Consider the following 23,894-nt stretch of genomic DNA (forward strand, 5'->3'; position numbering starts at 1 on the left):
GTTACTGATGCTAGTATATTGAAGCACGTTTTCATTTTTAATTTATTTAAATCTGAGATGAGTAATTTTTCTAAAATAAATCCAGATGGAACTGAACAGGAATGAATAAAGTGTGATTAGATGACTTAATGGCTTGTATTGAAGGTTATTCAAATCCACATTTTTATCCCTGAAGAATAATGAATGTCCTTACTTTGTAAGAATACATTTTGATGGAAATGCTGCATATACTGTAGTGCATTAGTGTTCTGAATGTGAATCTGTTATTGTTCCTGATGGATTTTTAATATAAAAATATTTTACATTAGCATTTTTTATGTATTGGTACAGATATTTAAGTCACTAGGGAACAGATTACAATTGTGATCAGTATAATACATAGATATTTGCCTGGAGAAGATGCAGAACATTTTAAATAATGTCGGCTTACTGTAAATCAATTCAATACTGAAGTGAAGTCCTTTTACTTCACAACATGTAAACTGCAAAGACTGCATAATATAGTGGTTAAACATGAGAGAAGACAGGCTGACAAAAATAACCAAAAACTTATGTTTAGCTGAGAGCAAATAAATTATGTATTCCCCACTGCTTATACATCAATCAACTGTAATGTTAAAAGGCCACCTTGTGCTCCCAAGTCAACTCTGACCCATTGAGTAATGGACTTGAGAAGACCTCTAAAGGCCTCCTGTGGCCAAGATGTTAGCAGCAGATTATTTGAAGGGGTATGATCATCACCTTTGAGCCCCACAAACTAAGTTATGGGGCTCAAAGGTGAGGGAATGGGTAGTCCAGGGTGGCATCTTTCATATTCACCATGCACTCCAGTCTAGTACTGTGTCCTGCAAAGTTCACATGTGATAACAGCTTAACTCTTTATACATGCACCTCTCCCATTCATCTCTATGGTAGGAGTGCATACAGAAAGAGTCAAGCTGCTGACGTGCACAAATTTCATGAGGACATAGAGCTGTCATAAAGGGTTGTACGTGGTCTGCAACAGTGTTTACTACAGGTACCTGGTATGTTTGCAACCATGTGACTGCCATATAATTTGTGCCATAGCAACTCTAGGTGGACTAGACTTTGCTGCACAGTTGCATCAATGAGCCTTGGGTCCCCATGAGCTTGTCACCAGTTGTACTTCCTTGCACCACGTTTGGTAGATACAAACCATTGCATACTGGGAACACCCTAAAGACCTGACATTTTTGAGATGCTTTTAACCATTTGTGCAAGACATCACAATATAGCCCTTGTCCAAGTCGCTCAGATCCTAACTCTTGCCTATTTTTCTTGCTTCTAATACATTGGGGCTTACTTATTTAGACTGGTGTTTCACATGCAGGTATAAGTACTGTGCTCTCTATGTGTGGCAAGCCTCGTAATACATTTGTCTCATCTGAAGGCACTTCCATGCACCACATTAAAACCTATACCAGCTCTGATCTGGAGTAAGCTTTTACATAGTATGTTATGCTGAAAAAAGTGTGATTGTTCTCACATTTTGCTCTACTGGCTAACACTGGTTGCCCCAGTTAAGTTTACAGCTAGTTAAAATCCCCAAGTCATTTTTCATGTCAGCGTTGCACACTGGTTTCCCATTTAGTATGTAATGGTGACAAGTATTCCCCTATGCCCATATGCATAACCTTACATTTATCAGTGTTAAATCTCATTTGCCACTTTCATGCCCAAGTCCCCAATTTATCCAGATCCATTTGCAACCACATTCTGTCCTGTCTTGTGTTAATTACTTTCCATAGTTTTGAATCATCTGCAAGTATTGATCTTTACTGTACAATCCTTCTACCAGGTCATTAATAAATATATTAAAAAGAATAGGGCCCAGTTCTGCCCCTGTGGTATCCCACTAGTAATGGTTAGTAACCCAATCAGAGTATGTATTACTAATACCCACCCTCTGCTTTCTAGCACTGAGCCAGTTACTTACCCACTTAAACAAATTCTCGGTCAGGCAAAGTACCCTCATCTTATATACCAACCTTTTGTGCAGCACAGTATCAAACACTTAGGAAAACTGCAAATAGACAAGATCCAGTGATTCTCCCTGGTCTAAAACTTTCCTCATATAAAGTATGTGATGGGCTGCATGAGACCATTTTGTTCTAAAGCCTGGTCCCAACTACTTTTTAAAAGAGTGTCGGATGCAGTGTTAACCCCCCAAAACTTACAGTCTATGTGCGTGCACAAATTGTGGGATTTGGTGTAGAGGGCTATATAAATATGCCCCATTAACTTTAGGAACTGATTGTGCACTTGCTGCCTAAGGGTGGCTTCAGACGAGCGTGTATTTTGTGCGTGCATACACACTATGGTGTGCGCACATGTCCGTGCTTTACAGGCATGTGCCTGCAAAGATAGGACATACGTGCATCATAGTGAATGCACGCATTGTTTTCAATGGAGCCACGGCTGCTGCCGGCGACTCCATTGAAATCAAAGGTCTGCCGACTCCTTGCATTGTTTTTCAGGGAAGGATTTTACAAATAAGCCCTTCCCTAAAAAAAAAAAAATTAGTGTAAAAAAATAAATAAATAAACTTACCCTCCGCCACTGCCGTGTCCCCTGTGGGGATAAGGAACACATCTGCCGCATGCGGCAGATGTTTCCTTCATCCCTGCTAGTAAAAAGAATTCCCTGCTGCTACATTTGCCACATCTGTGACAGATGCTGCTGGCACCTTGTCAATTGATTTCAGGGAAGGGCTTTAAATGTAAGCCCTTCCCTGAAAATCCAGTAAAAGTGCTTTAAAAAACAAAAAAAATAGATGCCTCCCTTCAGCTGCCCTTGCTCAGCCACATCTTCTCCTGCTGTCCCCTTCTCTGTGGTGCTGATTTATCAGCGGGCGGGGATTTTAAATCCCCACGTGCTGAAAGAGCTGAATGTGATTGGCTGAGGTGCTCAGCCAATCACAGGCAGCTTTCGCCCATCATTCATTCGTCAAGAGCTGCCTGTGATTGGCTGAGCACCTCAGCAAATCACATTTAGCTCTTTCAGCAGGTGGGGATTTAAAATCCCCGCCTGCTAATAGATCAGCACCACAGGGCAGGGGACAGCAGGAGAAGACGTGGCTGAGCCCCGGCAGCTGAAGCAAGGTGAGTGTCTATTTTTTTTGTTTTTTAAAGCACTTCTACTGGATTTTCAGGGAAGGGCTTATATTCAAACCCTATCCCTAAAATAAATTGATGGGGTGCCAGCAGCAGAATCCTCTACCGCAGCTGTCATGTGTGACAGCTGTGGTAGCGAATTCAAGAATTCCTCTGCTGCATCTGTCGCAGATGTGGCAGATGTAGCAGCAGGGAATTCTTTTTACTGGCAGGAGACACAGCAGTGGCAGACAGGTAAGTTTATTTTTTATTTATTTTTTTTACACTAACATTTTTGTTTTTCGGGGAAGGGCTTATATGTAAAGCCCTTCCCTAAAAAACAATGCAGGGGTGCCAACAGACCATTGTTTTCAATGGAGACGCCGGCAGAAGCCGCGGCTCCATTGAAAGCAATGAAAGGACCTGCATTCACGCGTGTTTTTGCATTTTTATAGGTGAACACTTATGTACGCACCTATATACGCACAAAAACACACTCGTGTGAAGCCACCCTAAGGGCTCCCACACACTTGTGTTTTTTTTTAACGCTGCATTAACACTGTGTTTTTTTACAGTGAACATCAATGGGACTTTCTAATGTTAAAAACATATCACACCAAAATCCCAAAGCACAAACGTGCGATGTGTTTTAACATTAGAAAGTCCCATTGACATTTGCGTTAAAAAAGACGCAAGTGTGTGGAAACCCCTATATATTCAACCCCCTGACAGTTACCATTGTCACTAGAAAATCAATGTTATTCACTTTACTCTTCAATGGTCTTAATGTTAAGGCTGATCATTGTATACAGTAGTTCCAACAGTTCTGCAGGGTTGTTCACAGATTTCATCAGTTACATTGGCCACTACCAATGGGGCTACCAATTTCCCTATCACATACAATAGGGCCAATTGTATGGAAAACCAATTGACTAATCATTATGTTCTGGGAATGTGGGAAGACATTCCCACAGGGAAAACAAACTCCATGAAGATGTTTCCATAGGAATGGATTTGAACTCAGAACTCTAGAACTGGAAGTAAACACTGCTAACTACCGAGCTTTTAACTTCACAAAAATTTAGGTATAAGGAAAAGTGACTTGATAATAACATTGTACTATAGTAGAGAATTCACGGTAACTGCTTTTGCCCTGTATATTTGTGAGCACAATGAAGGCTGCCTAGGTGATCCTGTACTTCAAAACTTTAGGCATACCATAGAATAATCAAAATAAAGTTGGCACTTTGATCTTTTACCAAATTGCTGCATTATTTTTGCCCTCTCACCAAGCTATACTCTACAGTACTCTGGTGAAAAATATAAAAGTAATTCAACTACGCTCAAATGTAAGAACATAATAAAATCAACATAGCAAATGAGTCAAGATTCATTTACACTTGTAAATTTCAATGCTCAGTGTCATAATATATCCATTATAATGAAACTTTATGATTGCGGTACATTATATCTAAATGTAGTAGATAACATCACATTATACTTAGATTAAGATTTTTTCTAATTTGATGCTCTGTTCTTTATTTTAGGGATATAAGCACGCTGTTGAAAAAGGCAAGAAAGAGATTGAGAACACATTAAGCGAGTCCAATGACATCATGACAGAAGTCAAGAACTTAGCACAAAGTATTAATGAAACTGAAAAGGTATGTAAAAACCATATGCTGTAAATTTACTGAATCATTGAAATTTAAAGAGCTCTTTTACACTAAAGCAAAAAGGCTTCGAGTAAGCAAGTGTAAGTCATTATAGAGATCAGTGCAGGCATGAAGTGCTATATTTCCAGCTAGGAAAAGATTTCTGTCTTTAACAATGAGACACAAAGTCATTCTCTCCAAGAGTTTTCTCAAGTCTTGATCTTGAGGGCACAGCCAGGTGAATCTCAATATTAAAACAAAATAATCAATTGGCACCTTGGTGAGGACTCAGAAATCCATTCAACGAGAAATAGACACATGAATGGATACATTTGTAGCATAAAGCCTTGTGGAATCAAGAATGAACAATAGTGTGGTATTCCAATAAAGCTCTATGAAGAATGGTCATTTAGTGAGGCACCTTTCATACCATACACATGGTCAACAGAAAATTTTCAAAGTCCTCAAAAGGTTCAAGAATAGAGATGAGTGCACATACTCGCTAAGGCAAACTGCTCGAGCGAGTAGTGCCTTATTCGAGTACCTGCCCACTCGTCTTTAAAGATTCGGCTGCCGGCGCAGGTGAGCGGTGAGTTGCGGGAGTGAGCAGGGGGGAGCGGGGGGAAGAGAGTGAGAGAGAGATCTCCCCTCCGTCCCTCCCCGCTCTCCCCTGCCCCCCGCATCTTTAGAGACGAGCGGGCAGGTACTCGAATAAGGCACTACTCGCTCGAGTAGTTTGCTTAGCAAGTATGCTCACTCATCTGTATTCAAGAAGAGCATTTAAGAGCTTTTGCAATGTATATAGTTTAATTAAAATGAAAGATTAGCAGTGAGCTCTCTATAAATTTCTAGTTTAGGCTTATTTATAAAATGTTATAGTCCCACTCATTTAGGGATGACACAATGTTGTCCATACTGTCATATCATCTTATTATAGGGGTTGTCCAGTTAGAAATTACCTTTTTAGAGCCAGATCACTTAAAATAATAAAAGAAACAGGTACTTACCCTACATAGCCCCATAGACCATCACTGCGGCCCCATGAGTTTCTCAGTCTCTTTTGACTGCAGAAACCTGGTGACTGCTGCCTGCCAATCAGAAGCCACCTGTACTCTTGGCATCAGCAACCACATCCTAGGTGACATGATGCCAGCAGTTCTGAACAGTGATGCTGTGGCTTCTGATTGGCAGGTAATGGTCACCTGATTTCTGCTGTCAACAGAGACTGGGAGAATTGTGCGACTGCAGTGCTGGATTACCAGAGCTGCAGAGGATAAGTACCTGTTTCTTTTATTGTTTTTAAATGATTTAACACTAAATTTAGGAGGCAATTTTTAACCTGACAACCTTTTTAACAACCCCTAATTCCCATCCCAATCTCCAACATCACGGCAGCATGGAAAGAGCCATAGGCACAGTGTTGGAGAAGAATGTAGAAAAATGTGCACTGCATACAACAAGCAGCCACAGGTCCTACTCATCATATACAGGATTATCAGCACCTGTATCCATGAGTATCTGCATGTGACAGGACCTTCAGATAGGTGTTAAGCTCATACATAGACATTTTGTTATTAGTATTTCTTTAAGTTTTATTCTAGGAATAATAAGAATGTTACTGTTGTGGTAGAATTCCCCCTTTAAATGTCACTGTCCGTTAAGAGAGTGGTTGATAAATGATGTCACTGTTATTTGAATACAGTACCACCTATTAGAAGGCAGCTTATCTTCAAGTCAATGTCGGACTTTAAAAAGGCCTTGTAACATGACTGGGAATATAAGCCTGTTAAAAGGTTGAACATTTTCTTGTAGGAAAGCTATCTTCTAATTGGTGCTGCTGCAGCGGTACTGTAATACCTCCTATTTGCATACCAAATTTCCTAGAGGAGCATTGCACAGCCTTTTATGTCTCCACATGCCTACTAGGCGGTCTTCACAAGAAGAAACTGTACCCATGTTAACCCATATGTTTTAATATAATGTTGTATTTTTATATTTGACAGGACCTGATCAATATGAATAAACGTCTTCCAGAAATGGCTGAAAATTTAGATGAAAAAATAGAAAATCTTACCAATGAGATCCAAACGAGGGACCTTCCAGAGCAAGTACTCCAGGCTGAACTGCATGCAGCCCAGTTGAAGGATTCTTCTGCAAAACTTGATGGGTAAGTAACAAAGTTTCAGAAGTGCATATAAAAAGAGAGGAAACCCTAGCAGGTGCTATGGGGCCCATGGAATTATGGGCTGATTCTAGGTTAGTTTTGTCCCATTTAAAGTTAATGGGTTGTGATGTTTTTACCTCACTTGCTATAATGTTAGGAATAAAGTTACAAATTACATGTGGAAACCAGGAGTTCCTGCTAAGTGGTTAAAAGTGTAGCTGTGCCAAACGAACCTGGAAGGAGCCTCAATCTTTGTTTTTGCCTCAGTAATATGGGTGGGGAGCAGGTTCTTCTGGAATTGTTGCAGATAGATAAAATAATACAGTGGAAGCGAGAGTCAATTCTTTAATAGAGATGAGCGAACGTACTCGGATAAGCACTACTCGTCAGATTAATGTGCTTTATCCGAGTATCTCGCCGCTCGTCCTGAAAGATTCGGGGCGCTCCGCTGCTGACAGGTGAGTCGCAGCGGGGAGCAGGGGAGAGCGGGCGGGAGAGAAGGAGAGAAAGATCTCCCCTCCGTTCCTCCCCGCTCTCCCCTGCAGCTCCCCGCTCCGCAGCGCGTCCCGAATCTTTCAGGACGAGCGGGGAGGTACTCGGATAAAGCACATTACTCGGACGAGTAGTGCTTATCCGAGTACGTTCGCTCATCTCTATTCTTTAACACTCTACTAAAAATATATTCCAAAACATAAAGCGGTCACAGTGGGTGAGTTTCGTTGCATATCAGCCCTAAGAAGGAAAGTCTTTCAGTATCTGTAATAATTGACTCTTGGGAAAGGTCTCTGTCACAAACATAGTTCAGTACAAACAATTAATATCTTCTTTTTTGGAGAGGCACACTTACAGTACATCAGTGGTTTAGTGCAATGCGTTTCAAAATGGCTTTCTCAATAACAACCTTCTCTCTCGCTCCTTCCTCAGCACCCCAGGGAGGAAGCTGTTGATTTGGAGTCCCCACTGTCCCCATCCCATAAGATGACATCAGTCAGAAAATTACTTTCCAATCCCAGACTAGCCCTGACCCTAGTCTTGTCAGCACTGTATCTAGCTCCTGCTCACTGTCTGTACTCAGACCAGCGACAGAGGAAGAAGTTTCCAAATTGCTCTTCTCTGCTCGCCCCACCACCTGCGCTAGTGACCCTCTCCCCTCCCACCTCCTCCGATCCCTCTCCCCAATGGTTATGCCCCATCTCACCACTATATTCAACCTCTCTCTGACCTCTGGCATCTTTTCCTCTTCTTTCAAACACGCCATCATATCCCCACTGCTAAAGAAGCTGACTCTGGACACGACTGATGCTGCCAACTACCGACCCATCTCAAACCTCCCCTTCATCTCCAAACTACTAGAACGCCTGGTTTACTTCCGCCTTGTAAGCCATCTATCAGTGCACTCTCTCCTAGACCCCCTACAGTCTGGTTTCCGACCTCAACACTCGACCGAAACTACCCTTACTAGGGTATCCAATGACCTACTGACAGCCAAATCGAGGGGCGATTACTCCCTACTGATCCTCCTCGACCTTTCCACAGCGTTTGACACTGTTGACCACAAACTCCTCCTCAGTATGCTTCGCTCCATTGGCCTAAAGGACACTGCTCTCTCCTGGTTCTCCTCCTACCTATCTGACCGCTCTTTCAGTGTCTCCTTTGCTGGCTCTACCTCCCCTCCTCTTCCTCTTGCTGTTGGGGTCCTCCAGGGCTCAGTCCTCGGCCCCCTTCTTTTCTCTATCTACACAGCCCCTATTGGACAAACCATCAGGAGATTTGGCCTCCAATACCACCTGTATGCTGTCGACACCCAGCTATACACCTCTGCCCGTGACATCTCTGCACCTTTCCTCCAAAACATCACCGACTGTCTGTCCGCTGTCTCTAACACTATGTCCTCTCTCTACCTAAAACTAAACCTCTCTAAAACTGACTTACTGATATTTCCACCCTCCACTAACCGACCTCATCCTGACATATCCATCTCAGTGTGTGGCACCACCATAACTCCTAGACAACACGCCCGCTGCCTTGGGGTCATATTTGACTCTGATCTCTCTTTTACCACCTACATCCAATCTCTGGCCCGAACATGTCAGCTGCACCTCAAGAACATCGCAAGAATCTTTTCTCACGGAGGACACGCTAAAAACGCTTACTGTTGCCCTCATCCACTCCCGGCTCGATTATTGCAACTCGTTGCTGATCGGCCTCCCCTGCACCAGACTCTACCCTCTCCAATCCATCCTGAATGCGGCAGCCAGGCTCATCTTCCTGTCCAGCCGCTACTCGGACGCCTCTGCCCTGTGCCGGTCACTGCAATGGCTGCCTGTTAAATTCAGAATTCAATTTAAACTCGTTACCTTCATCCACAAAGCCCTTCACAGTGCAGCGCCCCCCTATATTGCTTCCCTCATCACAATCCATCACCCAGCCCGGGCTCTCCGCTCTGCTAATGAAACCAGACTGAGTGCCCCTTTAATTCGAACTTCTCATTCCCGCCTCCAAGACTTCTCCAGAGCAGCACAGGTCCTCTGGAATGCACTACCAAAGGCTATCCAAGCAATCCAGGACTCGCAAAACTTCAGGTGTGCTCTAAAAACGCACCTCTTCAGGGAGGCATACCGCATTTCCTAAACAAACCCCTCTGTACTCCACCTGATAACTTGCTCCCTGACCTACTGACTGCAATCCCTGCTAGCCATCATAAACCGCTCCTGCAGTCATACCGTTTCTGCCGTCACACGGCTAAATGTCTGACCATTGTCTGTGTATAACATCACTCACTCTTCTACTTCGCCATACCGTGCACATCTCCAGCCCTTTTACCTTCTGTATCACCCCACTATTCGTAGTATGTAAGCTCGTTGGAGCAGGACCCTCACCCCTATTGTATCAATCAACTGATTACTATTAGAGATGAGCGAGCACCAAAATGCTCGGGTGCTCGTTACTCGAGACGAAATTTTCGCGATGCTCGAGGGTTCGTTTCGAGTAACGAACCCCATTGAAGTCAATGGGCGACTCGAGCATTTTTGTATATCGCCGATGCTCGCTACGGTTTTCATTTGTGAAAATCTGGGCAATTCAAGAAAGTGATGGGAACGACACAGCAACGGATAGGGCAGGCGACGGGCTACATGTTGGGCTGCATCTCAAGTTCCCAGATCCCACTATTAAGCCACAATAGCGGCAAGAGTGCCCCCCCCTCCCAACAATTTTTACTTCTGAAAAACCCTCATTAGCAAGCACTTCTCCTGGGTTACATGCTGCCCAACCAACCCCCCCCCCCCCCCCCCGCATGACCCAGTGTCCACAGCGCACACCAAAGTGTCCCTGCGCAGCCTTCAGCTGCCCTCATGCCACACCACCCTCATGTCTATTTATAAGTGCGTCTGCCATGAGGAGGAACCGCAGGCACACACTGCAGAGGGTTGGTACGGCCAGGCAGTGACCCTCTTTAAAAGAGGTGGGGCGATAGCCCATAATGCTGTACAGAAGCAATGAGAAATCCAATCCTGTACCACCTCCATCAGGAGCTGCACACGTGGGCATAGCAATGGGGAACCCATGTGCCACATACTATTCATTCTGTCAAGGTGTCTGCATGCCGCAGTCACACCGGGGTTTTTTATAAATAGTCACAGGCAGGTACAACTCCGCAATGGGAATTCCGTGTGCACCCACAGCATGGGTGGCTCCCTGGAACCCACCGGCTGTACATAAATGTATCCCATTGCAGTGCCCTGGACAGCTGAGGTAACGTCAGGTTTAATGCAGGTGGGCTTCGGCCCACACTGCATGCCCCAGTCAGACTGGGGTTCTTTAGAAGTGTACACATGCAGTTATAACTCCGTGTGGACCGACAGCATGGGTTAGTCCCAGTAAGCCACCGGCGGTACATAAATATATCCCATTGCAGTGCCCAGCACAGCTGAGGTAACGTCAGGTTTAATGCAGGTGGGCTTCTCCCAGTTGGAGGCTCAGCGGCGAAAGCCAGCGGTCGGTCTGCTCTGTCAGACCCTGCAGCAGTTCGTGGGCCATGTGCCTCTTCTCTCCTAAGCTGAGTAGTTTCAGCACGGCCTGCTGACGCTTTGCCACCGCTGTGCTGCCCCGCCGCGCGACACTGACTGCTGGCGACGTGCTCCTGCTGACACATCTTGATTGCGAGACAGAGGTTGCATAGGAGGAGGAGGAGGAGGGTGGTTTAGTGGAGGAAGCATACACCGCCGCAGATACCAGCACTGAGCTGGGGCCCGCAATTCTGGGGGTGGGTAGGACGTGAGCGGTCTCAGGCTCTGACTCGGTCACAGCCTCCACTAAATTCACCCAATGTGCCGTCAGGGAGATATAGTGGCCCTGCCCGCCTGTACTTGTCCACGTGTCCGTTGTTAAGTGGACCTTGGCAGTAACCGCGTTGGTGAGGGCGTGTACAATGTTGCGGGAGACGTGGTCGTTCAGGGCTGGGACGGCACATCGGGAAAAGTAGTGGTGACTGCGAACCGAGTAGTGCGGGGCCGCCGCCGCCATCATGTTTTTGAAAGCCTCCGTTTCCACAAGCCTATACGGCAGCATCTCCAGGCTGATAAATTTGGCTATGTGCACGTTTAACGCTTGAGCGTGCGGGTGTGTGGCTGCATACTTTCGCTTGCACTCAAACACTTGCGCTAGCGACGGCTGGACGGTGCGCTGAGAGACATTGCTGGATGGGGCCGAGGACAGCGGAGGTGAGGGTGTGGGTGCAGGCCGGGAGACAGTACTGCCTGTGTCCTGAGAGGGGGGCTGGATCTCAGTGGCAGTTTGGGGCACAGGGGGAGAGGCAGTGCTGCAAACCGGAGGCGGTGAACGTCCTTCATCCCACCTTGTGGGGTGCTTGGCCATCATATGTCTGCGCATGCTGGTGGTGGTGGCTCCACGGCTGATCTTGGCGTGACAAACCTTGCACACCACAGTTCGTCGGTCGTCTGCACTCTTAGTGAAAAACTGCCAGACCTTTGAGCACCTCAGCCTCTGCAGGGTGGCATGGCGCGAGGGGGCGCTTTGGGAAACAGTTGGTGGATTATTCGGTCTGGCCCTGCCTCTACCCCTGGCCACTGCACTGCCTCTTCCAACCTACCCTGCTGCTGCACTTGCCTCCCCCTCTGAAGACCTGTCCTCAGTAGGCGTAGCAAACCAGGTGGGGTCAGTCACCTCATCATCCAGCTGCTCTACCTGAGTGATAGACAACTGTGTCTCATCGTCATCGTCCTCCTCACCCACTGAAAGCTCTTGAGACAGTTTCCGGAAGTCCCCAGCCTCATCCCCCGGACCCCGGGAACTTTCCAAAGGTTGGGCATCGGTCACGACAAACTCCTCCGGTGGGAGAGGAACCATTGTTGCCCATTCTGGGCAGGGGCCCGAGAACAGTTCCTGGGAGTCTGCCTGCTCCTCAGAATGTGTCATTGTAATGGAGTGAGGAGGCTGGGAGGAAGGAGGAGCAGCAGCCAGAGGATTCAGAGTTGCAGTTGTGGACGGCCTAGAAGACTGTGTGGTCGATAGATTGCTGGATGCACTTTCTGCCATCCACGACAGGACCTGCTCACACTGCTCATTTTCTAATAAAGGTCTACCGCGTCGACCCATTAATTGTGAGATGATTCTGGGGACGCCAGAAACGTGCCTCTAATCCCGCAACAGTCGGCTGCGATACACCTGGATCAGGAGCTCGGCCTGTGCCCACACCCTGACTTGGGCCTCCGCGTCTTCGCCGGGGGCCACGTCCTCTAGGCCTACCCCTACCCCTCAGCATGGTGTATTACGAGTAGAGCAGAAACAGAACGCTGTAATTAAATGTGCCGCTTATTGGCCTGTGGTTGGAGGCTGACTTCGCTTACGGAACGCACAGCAGAGCCAGGAAACAATTTTGCGCACGCCTGTAGTGAGACGTAGGTGCGTATCACTGAGCTAGTGGAATTCACAGCTCAGAAGCAGTCATGTGGCCAAAGGCCAGTAGTAGGCCTTAAGTATTTTGCTTCTACTTTTTTTAAATGCTGAGCTGATACAGCAGACAGATACTGTAGGCAGCGTATAATATTATGTATACTGTTTCCCTCTGCCGGGATGACGGCGGTGATGTAACGGAGACAGCAGAGGCAGGAAACAATTTTGCGCAAGCCTGCTGTAACGCTTAGCTGCGTATTAATTAGGACTACTACCTCCAGCAGACAGATACTGTAGGCAGCGTATAATATTATGTATACTGTTTCCCTCTGCCGGGATGACGGCGGTGATGTAACGGAGACAGCAGAGGCAGGAAACAATTTTGCGCAAGGCTGCTGTAACGCTTAGCTGCGTATTAATTTGGACTTCTACCCACAGCAGACAGATACTGTAGGCAGCGTATAATATTATGTATACTGTTTCCCTCTGCCGGGATGACGGCGGTGATGTAACGGAGACAGCAGAGGCAGGAAACAATTTTGCGCAAGCCTGCTGTAATGTTTAGCTGCGTATTAATTAGGACTACTACCCCCAGTAGACAGATACTGTAGGCAGCGTATAATATTATGTATACTGATTCCCTCTGCCGGGATGATGGCGGTGATGTAACGGAGACAGCAGAGCCAGGAAACAATTTTGCGCAAGCCTGCTGTAACGCTTAGCTGCGTATTAATTAGGACTACTACCCCCAGCAGACACACAGTAAACTGTACACGGTCACAGGCAGCCCAAATATAGTATTTTCCCCCAATTTTTTTGAAAAAGCCCACCGCCTATATAGCCTGTATATCTCTTTCCCTGCCTCACCAGTACTGTGAGATATTTCTTCAAGCTGTACCTTATGTCTTGAAGTGTCGCTCTTTATCTCTAGTATAGGGCACTATACTTCTTCTTAATGACTGCAGACTGAGGACGCAATGCTCTGCACGCCCGATATACAAAAAAAAATTTATGTGCAACACTGCTAAAAGCAGCCTCAACAGTACTGCACACGGTCAGATGTGGCCCTAAGAAGGACCGTTGGGGTTCTTCAAGCCTAAAATAACTCCTAACGCTCTCCCTATAGCAGCAGCAGCATCAGCAGCACTGTCCCTGATCTCTATCAGAATGCATCTGTGGCGAGCCGTGGGCAGGGCAGATTTTAATACTCGGGTGTCATCTGATCTCCCCAGCCACTCACTGCAGGGGGGTGGTATAGGGCTGGAACATCACAGGAGGAAGTTGTAATGCCTTCCATGTCTTTCTATTGGCCAGAAAAGCGCGCAAATGTCTCAGAGATGAAAGTGTAAGTAACTCGAACATCGCGTGGTACTCGTCTCGAGTAACGAGCATCTCGAACACCCTAATACTCGAATGAGTATCCAGCTTGGACGAGTACGCTCGCTCATTTCTAATTACTATATGTAACCGTGGTTCTGTAACTTTTGTATTTTGTCTTTCTGTATTCCCCCTGTCTATGTAAGCGCTGTGGAATATGTTGGCGCTATACAAATAAAGTTTATTATTATTATTATCCAACAGGCCAAAGCCTGGCCACAGTTCGAACCTCAGTCTCTCTTGCCTTAGGCATTCTAGCAGCCACCATATTAGGGTACACAATGGGAATGACTGTCGCAACGACTCAAAAAAATGGTGATGATGGTAAGATATAAAGATTTAATTACATGAGGAGTAAAACCAGCAGAACAAATGTGTTTTGAGGGAAAACCTCCTTTTCAATAATTGCTGGGGCATGACATGCTGGATGGCTATGGTCAGTATTTAGGTTGCCATAGTAGCACGGCCAATAGGGAAACTACAGAGAGAGGACCAGGCTGCAGGTGTAGCTCCTGGTGTCTGAACTGTACGTTGTCCCTCAAAACACATTTGTTCTGCTGGTTTTACTCCTCATATAATAAAATCTTTAGATCTTACCATCACCACCATTTTTTTGGAGTCATTGCGCCATGAGCCATTTTTCTCTCACTCCCACTGTGTACTTCTTGACCTGTCTTGTACAGGTACATGTCTGGCCGGTAGCATCTCCTGTGTACACTTGTACCACTATTTATCAACGAACTTTATACATGCACCACTTTCCTTCCACCACAACATTAGGGTGACTTCCACACTTTGACATCAGTCATTGGCAAAGAGTTAGTATGCTGTAGCAAGGACACATGTCCACAAAGACTCCAACTCCACTTACCCCTCTTGGGTGCACACTGTGTCATGTCTGTGGTCAGTTAGTCAGCAGCATTTCCCATTCGCTGTCACCTAAACACTGATCACTCCTTGTTGAGCATACCAATACTCCTGTGAGTGCACACGGCATAGTCACACCTTTGCAATCTCATGTAGTGCATGTCACGGTAACCTTTCCAACCAATATGGCAACAAGCATTTTAACTCCCTAGCACCATATTGGTTGGGATATGGAACTAGTCATGAGAACCACTGCATCCACAGGCTGATAACAAGAACCTATCACACAATAGGTGCGACTTATCCTATCAAATAAAATTTAAATGACATCAGAAAAGAAAGTTGGGCTGGCTCAATAATCACAAGGCTCCTCGTCCTCACACCCCCTCCCATTGTTATGTAGGCCCTTTATGCAACTTAAGAATTTGAGTGTTTTCTACAAAGGACATTATATTGTATTTCTCTTCTACAGAGATGAGGTAATCATGAGCACAACATGTTTATATTGTGAGATTTCTAGCCTATATCTAGATCAAGCGGTAATATCATATTTGCAGGTTTTCCATTTGCTTTAGCAATTTGCCATGTGCGGTATAATTAAGTATGTAAATTATGATTCACTAAACCAATATACCTCCAAATTTATGTGGTCATTGCTGGCCTGTTGCACTTCAATTAAAATATTTTCGAAATGTACCAAGCTCTCATTTGCTCTGAGCATTAATGCATCCTGCTAATACCAGATACAAGCACATCTCTTTCAATAAAATATTGCAGCTGGCTTGAATTCAAGTAAAACACTGTGTGGCAGTGCCACCTACCTGTGTACCAGATATGTACTTGTCCAACAGACAACATCACCTGCAGTGCTCAGCTGGCAGCAAAATCTTTATCAACTGCTTGGCAGAATGCGTACAGAACTCGAGTTATAGGATTCAGAGTCTGAGCTGCAGAGATTCACTGAAGTTTAAACAAGTGCCGTATAAATATACTAGAAATATACTATAGACCGATGATAGACAGACAGACAGATACACCAAACTGCCTCTTAGTGTAACTAATCAACCAATCATGTGGTAGCCATTTCAACATAGGGGGTCAGGATGATCACCCATTCTGTTTCAAGTTGTAGCTCCATGTTTTTCTTCTTGTCCATCCTGTTAGGGCTGAGGGTGATTGCTGATTGGAAATATACAAGGGATGCCTTTTGTATATTAGGTGTTATTCTTTGCACCAATTCAGTTGTTAGTATCTCATAGTCAATAGCCAAGTCAAACTCTCGCTCTGCTACGGGTATGTCATGGTGCAATAGCTCATCTAGCTGTTTTTGGGAGCCCTCGGGTCCTCCGTGCAGAGGTTGGTTGGATGCAATCTTGGTTTGTGAATCAGTATGCATGGGCCTACGCTGGCTGGAAACCAAGGTTTTCTGGCAACTCCTAAATTAATATTGTTCATGGGATTACAGCCGCCTTTACAAGGTAGTTATCACCCGCCGGTGGCTTTTTAACAAGTGTTGCTGCACTATGGCTTTTCAGTACAGAAGCTGACTACAGACCTCTACATGGCAGACATGCTTTTATATGCAAGGTCAGGCTGACCTTGCTTATGAATGATATCATGACAGCATATTGCCTCACAATATGTATGTCTATATTAGGGCTCCTTCACATGGCCGTATTTGCGTGCGTATTTGTGCACGCAAGTTCTGCGTGCACTAAACACAGAGAATAGAACCCATTAATTCCAATGGGCTTCTTCTCATAAGAGCCTTTTGCATGTGTGCATTTTGTGCGTGATTACGTACGTAATCTAATTCTCTCACTTCCTGATGTTATAAAAACTTGAAATTTGGCACGAGCTTTGATTATGTCATAAATAGGAAAAGCTAATGGGTCCCAACTCGATTATTCAATTCTAAGCGCAAAAGAATTAGCGTCCAAACTTTACGTAATTCTCTCACTTCCCAGTGCAACAAATAATTACACAAATTTTTACCGCACAAATGTGAAATTTGCCATGACCATTCTTTGCATACTAAATATTGGAAATTTAAAGGGTTGGAACTTGATTATTCAATCCTATGCATAAAAGTAAGTGACCCCCTATGTAATGTAACTAATAAAACACATCTGTACTGCACAAACTTGAAATTTGACATGACCATTCCTATGTTATGTAACTAATAACATATCTGTACCCCGCAATATATGAGACAGTTATCTTCTCAGCAAAACAAAATGCATTTATCTAAAGTAACCACGACTTCATAAGATTTTCCGTGTGAACACCAGATAAACACCAGTACCAAATTAACTCGGGCGAAGACGGGTATATCAGCTAGTACTTATTATAAGAAAAGTCGATAGCTAGACCTCATTAGGCTATAAAAACCAATCAATTCTACGGAAAGGAAAAAAGAATAAACGTAGTTATAAAAGACCCTGCGCTCATAGGGTTGAGCACCTTTTCAAACCATACAATGATACATAAAGTATGTGAACATATAGTCTTTTACCTACTTCTATTGCCACGGCGTCCTGCACTTGTCCCAATGGAAGGGGGGCGGCCTCTCACGGAAAGGGAATGTCCCGCTTGAGTGTGAACTGGCCCTGCGCGCACAAATATTACAGTGATATGCACTGACATGCGCACAACAGGCTGATTACGTAGCTCTTCAAACATCATTCATGCGCACATGCGCTGTGCTGTGGTAAGCATACGTGCACATATGCTCATCTAAAGGAGCCCTCAGGGCTTAAACACGAGAGAGTTTTTCTCCTCTTATACAGCCGTGATAATCACAGCCGTATAACAGAACAAAACGAAACCACTGATCTCAATAGTGGTTTCATTTTCACTGCGGCGATTTCTTGGCCGTGAATGCTACGGCGGAGAAAATGTAGGACATGCCCCATTTTCTCGCATGTAGGGAATACATGGAGCGGGGAAGATCGGGCAGCTGCTATCTTTCTGCCTCTTTTTTCCAAACTCCTGCGCTCTGGCACTGAGTTTGAACTGCTGGAGAGGGAGGGAAAGTCTTCCTCGTTCAGACACAACCACGCTGCGCACTGCCGAACGTATTTATGTCTACGGCAGTGTGTTTTCAGGCTCAAACTGCTAAAAAAGAGCAGTTGAGAAGGAGATTGAATGACTGAGCAGGAAACTGTGTACACTGCTGACATTGTGTCTACAAAGAGGAAATGCTACCAATGAAGATTACATACCCATTATATCAACTGGAGTCATTACCCAAACAAATTGCTTTTCCATAGCGGAAATGTATTAATTAATTTCTGCAGAGTTTCATTTAGATTTGAATTTAACATTCCTATCTCTTTTCACAGAATCCTTGCTGAAGCCAAGAATCTTTCATTTAATGCTACGGTAGCTTTCAAGGCATATAGCAATATGAAGGAATTGATTGACAATGCAGAGGACACTGCAAAGGAGGGCAAAGCCAAGGCAAATGAGGCAGAAGAACTGGTAAGGACAAAGTAGTTATGAAAAACGCTATATATGTATGTGTTTGTAAGTACTAACCCATCACCCGAAACAATTGGATGTTCCGTACCAAAATCCAGCTTTGAATCAAAGCATCATTGCTGATGTTTGCAATTGCTTATTACCCCAGTATGCCTTAGGGCTCATGCATAGAGCCAAACTGTGTGCACAAAGCCTGTAAGGAGTTCACAGAGGCCATGGGGTATATACTAGTAATTATTAGAAAATTATATACCGTTTCCCTGAAAATAAGACATAGCATGATTTTCCAGAATTTTTGAGGATGCAAAATGATTTTTCAGGCTTTTTGAGAATGCTTGAAATATAAGCCCTACTCCAAAATTAAGCCCTGCTAACAGTTAATTAAAAAAGTCAATTTAAATAGTGTCCAGGCAGCTATTCATGTAAAAAAGTTAAACCTTTTTTTTTTTTTTTAAATCAATTTTTATTCAAGTTTTCCAACAGACAAATCGTCTAGGATATCAAAAACAGTTATCTTTTCACTCAATGCAAGAAACAAACAATCATTTGGATCAAATTACAAGCTTAGGTTGAGGTATAGCTGTTTGCTTACATTCATACTAAGTACGCATTTTGCATCTCAATAATCCCGGTGCTTCGCGCTACTTAGCGCTAATCCTGAGACCAAGGCGTTGAGATAAAACATCAAACATAAAATTCTTAATAAACAATTAAGTGAAGACTGGCGGGGGGGGTAAATGGGGCGGGAAAGGAGGGGGGACGGGAGGGAAGGGGGGGGGAGTTCAGGTGGTGGTGGTAGTAGGAGAGGTACCTCTATGAGAAAAGATGTCCAGGAGCCTCAAGCTGCGCCAGGGGTTCCAGATTTTGGTAAATCTGTTATGTGTGCCATTCTTCCAACTCGACAGCTCTTCTAGATTGAAGAGACTATCTACTCTTTCTTTCCATTGTTTTAGTGAGGGGGGTGCTTCGCATTGCCAGTGCAGTGGTATTAATGCTTTAGCTGAGTCTATCAGGAATGCCATCAGTTTGTCCTTTCTGGGGTGGAAAGTTGCGGAAGGCCTCCAGAGGAACAGTATCTCTGGTGAGAGTGTGAAGTTTGGTTTAATTTTCCTCAGGATCTCCTCAACTCCCCTCCAGTAGGATTTTAGGGGGGGGCAGTTCCACCATAGATAGAGGTATGACCCCTCCTCTCTACCGCACCTCCAACATTTATCGTGGGAGGTTAATTTATAAGCATAGAGCCACTGCGGGGTCTTATACCACCTTACAAGCAGTTTATAGTGCGCCTCCTGAGCCATAATGCAGGGGGAGATACCAAATGAAGTTGCTAATATTGAATTGATGTCTTCTTGGGATAAAGAAACGCCAAGCTCTTTCTCCCAGGAGCTAATGAAAGCTGGTTTAGTTATACTCTGAGGTGTTATGTAGCGTTTACGTAGAGGAGCAATTTTCCTTACTTTTGGGTCTTTGTTATTCAGGGTAGTCTCAAAGGGAAGCATAGGTCTAGCCCCTTTATATCTCTTAATGAATTCTCCTACTACGCTGGTCACCATTGCTTGGTGTAGAAAAGATAGCTTATGCGAGGGCAGGAGGGTTTGGAGTATCTCTGAAGGGGAAAGATGCGCTATGGAAAGCAAGTCTCCAATCCTGAGGGTTCTGAATTTTTTCCAGACCGACTCAGTGACTGGATCAGCCCCGAGGTCTAGTACTTTGTGTATTGTATTCAGGGGAAAGGTTGGTGAGGGTGACGGAGCCAACCTCTCTCTTACCCCGTCCCATACTTCACACGGGCCTCTCAGCAAGCGATTAAATTTTTTTGCTCTATAGCGTTTTTTTTCGGGTAGCCATAAATCCCCCTCCGAAGCCTCCCTGTTATATTGCAGGGCCATTGCTGCTAGTAACTTGTCTCCTATCGGGTTCACTAGATTCATCCAGTAACCTAGTTGTGAAGCCCTGTAATAATCGCTTATGTTGGGCAGGTCGATGCCTCCCTCAGGCCCCCTCCTTATCATTAGGCTATAGGCCAGTCTCGGCCTCCGTTGTCTCCATACAAAGCCGGAGAAAATGGTGCGCAGGGTTTTAAAAAAGCTTGTAGGGAGGTGAATAGGAAGCATCCTTATTCTATAAAGCACTATTGGAAGTATATAAGACTTCAGGATGTTCTTCCTACCGAACCACGATATACATGGTATATCGTATGATCTCAGAAGGCTCTTAATTTTGTTTACCAATGGTATGAAGTTAGCTTTGAACAGGTCTTCCGCTCTTTTTGTTATAATCACTCCTAAATAGTCCAGTGACACCTCTGACCACGTAAAGGGGGAGGATGTCGAGAGGGTGTTAGAAAGGGTGCTGGGGATAGAGATATTCAGCACTGTGGATTTATGGAAGTTGATTTTGAAATTTGAAATTTCTCCGAAGAGGTTCAGCAGCCCCACCAGCCCGGGGAGACCCTCAATAGGGTTGGTGATCAAAAAGACAATATCATCGGCGAATGCCGCTGTAGACAGTACCTTGTCCCCAATTGAAAGGCCTTTAATGTTCGGGTTTTGTCTTACTTCCACCAGGAGAGGCTCTAGAGCCAGAACAAATAGTGTGGGGGAGAGAGGGCACCCCTGCCGTGTACCGTTATTTATTTCAAATGGAGGGGACATAGCATCATTTACTCGCAGTCTCGCGTGGGGTTTAGCGTAGAGTGTAAAAATAGCAGATACAAAGTCTGGTGGTAGATTGTAATTAAGCAGTACACTTTTCATGTATGTCCAATTCACCCTATCAAACGCCTTTTCTGCGTCTGTGCCTACAAAGGCTAGGGGAATTTGGTGTTTTTGGGCATAACGAGCTGCGTGTAGTAGTCTATGACAGTTGTCTTTGCCCTCTCTCCCCTTCACGAACCCTGCCTGTTCCCCATCCATCAAGGAAGGGACCAGGGCCTCGAGCCTTTTTGCCAAAAGCTTCGCCCACAACTTTACGTCCAAATTAATAAGCGAAAGCGGCCTATAATTTCCGCAAAGTGTGGGGTCTTTATTTTCTTTTGGGATAAGGGTAATCTGAGCCTCCTGTGCCTGTCTAGGTAGTTCTTTACCCCCCAGTAGGGCGTTAAAGAGATCCGTTAGCCTTGGAACCAGCACTGCCTGAAGGGTTTTATAATAAGCTCTGGTCAATCTGTCAGGGCCTGGACTTTTGTTAGGCGGGCAGGTTTTTTACCTCCTCTTGGGAAACCGGGGTCAGCAGAGATTCCGCTTCCCGGTGATCCAGCTTAGGCATATTTACTTTCTGGAGGAACCTGTCAATTTGTTCTTGCAAACTCTGATTCCCTCCTCCCGTGTGGGATGTTTGTATGTTGTATAATTTTTTATAGAACATCTGGAATTCTTTGGCAATTTCCTCAGAGGATGTAGCCATTGTGCCCGATGTGGTTTTGATGGCTCTAATTGTGTTCTTTGCCCGGGCTTTTTTAATTAGCGATGTCATAAATTTGCAGCCCCTATTTCCTTGCGCGTACACCACCTGCTTCATAAAGAGGCCCTTTTTGTTGAACCTCGATTCAAGGCAGAGTTTCAAATCTTTTCTTAAGTCTTCTAGTCTCTCCAAGTTATCAAGAGTCTGTGAAAGTTTGACGGATTGTTCCAGCTTAGCTATTGATGCGAGTTTTGTATCTATATCTTTTTGTAATTTTTTCTTGACCCTGGAGCCTAGTGCGATTAATAAGCCTCTCACATAGGCCTTATGGGCCTCCCAGACAGTGGGGGTGCCGACCTATCCGTTCGCGTTCAGAAGAAAGTATTCCTCAATAGCTTTAGAGAGCTTTGTAGCCAAGTCCAACAGTGACGGATTTAGTCTCCATCTCCATTCTTTGCAGGGTGGGTGGATGGGTCTGAGCAGGATGTGTATGGGGGCGTGGTCAGAGATGGTCAGCGGATCTATTATCGTTTTATTTAGAAACTCCACTAGTCCCTTGGATATCAACAGGTAGTCCAGTCTCTGGAAAGAGGAATGGACCGAAGAAAAAAAAGTGTAGTCCCTCACTGAGGGGTTAAGGAGACGCCATACATCAATCATTCCCAATTCCTGGAGACCTCGGTTAAGTTTTCTTAATTTGACCTGCGAGATCTGGGATCGGCCCACGGATGAGTCTAATACCGGGTTAAGGGTGACATTAAAATCGCCCCCCAATATCACGTGACCTATTGCAAAATGTTTGAGTGTGTCTAACTATTTGAGTAACCACGTGACCTGGTCCGTGTTTGGAGCATATAAATTTGCTATAGTGATTTTAACATTATCCAAGAGACCTTTAAGAAATAACACCCTCCCCTCTCCGTCCGAATATTGGGACTCACATACAAAATTCACAGACTTGTGAAGGAGTATGGAGACTCCTTTAGATGCCGAGGAGGGGTGGGAGTTATGATAGCATTGGTGGTACTGTCTGCCTGGCAATGCGAAGCACTTGTCCCCTTTAAAATGCGTAACCTGCAGGAGAACAATTTTCGAGTTGTACCTTTTTAGCAGCACTGCGATGTTGTGGCGTTTCAGCGGCGAGTTGAGGCCCTTGACATTGAATGATGTGAAGCGTAGATCATTCATAGTTTGCCGTATGTAGAAAGGTAAAGCGATATCTGAGAAAAGAAGATAATATTAATTGACGATTATACTTTTGCAATATACCACTGGGGTCCTCACCTGAGGGGTAGGGGGAGGAGTGAGGGAAAGAGGGGGACGGGAAGGATGAGTAGGTTAAAAAAAAAAACAAAAACAGAAGTCAGGTATAAACAGTAATGAACTTTGGCACTCTGCGCCCTGTCAAGGAGAGGTCCGGTGTAGTTCCGGTCCTCCTCCTGGGGGGGGGGAGGGAGAGTTTCAATCGGTGTTGAACCAGTGACCCCTAACAACAGGGTCACTAGGGAAACTATCAACAGCCTGACCTGGCAGGCGCCCTCCAGGACTATTCGTGTCCTGCATGGGGAAAGACATTTGTTCCCGACCTGGGAAAACCTCAGAGTCGTCACCCAAGGGAGAGAGGGGGGGTCTGGAAGTATGTGGTATAACCCCTTCTTCCTCGGCGGGCAAACTGCCAGCTGATTCCTCTCTCCCTGCCCAAGATAAGGAACTCGGGGCAATATTGGGGGCGAATCCCCTCCCGTTCTGTAAGCCAGGGTCTCTTGATGAATGTTGTGCATCACCCTGAGAAATACTATTCTCAAAATATTGTCTAAGGGTGGGGGGTGAGAGAGGGAACAACTACTTAAAGGTACGAATTTAGTCGGGACTAGAGTCTCTTTCAGGTATCCATTTCTGCGACGTTTTCTTTTGATTTTT

The 23,894-nt window shown here is 45.0% G+C and overlaps 1 protein-coding gene across 7 annotated transcripts in view; it reads left to right on the forward strand.

The window, feature by feature from the left end:
- The window catches only part of LAMA2 (laminin subunit alpha 2), an 834,596-nt gene that overhangs the window by 649,799 nt on the left and 160,903 nt on the right, over positions 1 to 23,894 (forward strand). For all 7 annotated transcript variants that reach the window (XM_066605535.1, XM_066605537.1, XM_066605536.1 and 4 more), the window contains 3 exons: positions 4,661 to 4,777; positions 6,772 to 6,935; positions 18,434 to 18,572. In XM_066605535.1, the coding sequence (XP_066461632.1) occupies positions 4,661 to 4,777; positions 6,772 to 6,935; positions 18,434 to 18,572 (420 nt within the window). The remainder of the gene's footprint in view (positions 1 to 4,660; positions 4,778 to 6,771; positions 6,936 to 18,433; positions 18,573 to 23,894) is intronic.

The sequence above is a fragment of the Eleutherodactylus coqui genome, chromosome 1 (genome assembly GCF_035609145.1).
Source record: "Eleutherodactylus coqui strain aEleCoq1 chromosome 1, aEleCoq1.hap1, whole genome shotgun sequence".
In the NCBI taxonomy this organism is placed as follows: domain Eukaryota; kingdom Metazoa; phylum Chordata; class Amphibia; order Anura; family Eleutherodactylidae; genus Eleutherodactylus; species Eleutherodactylus coqui.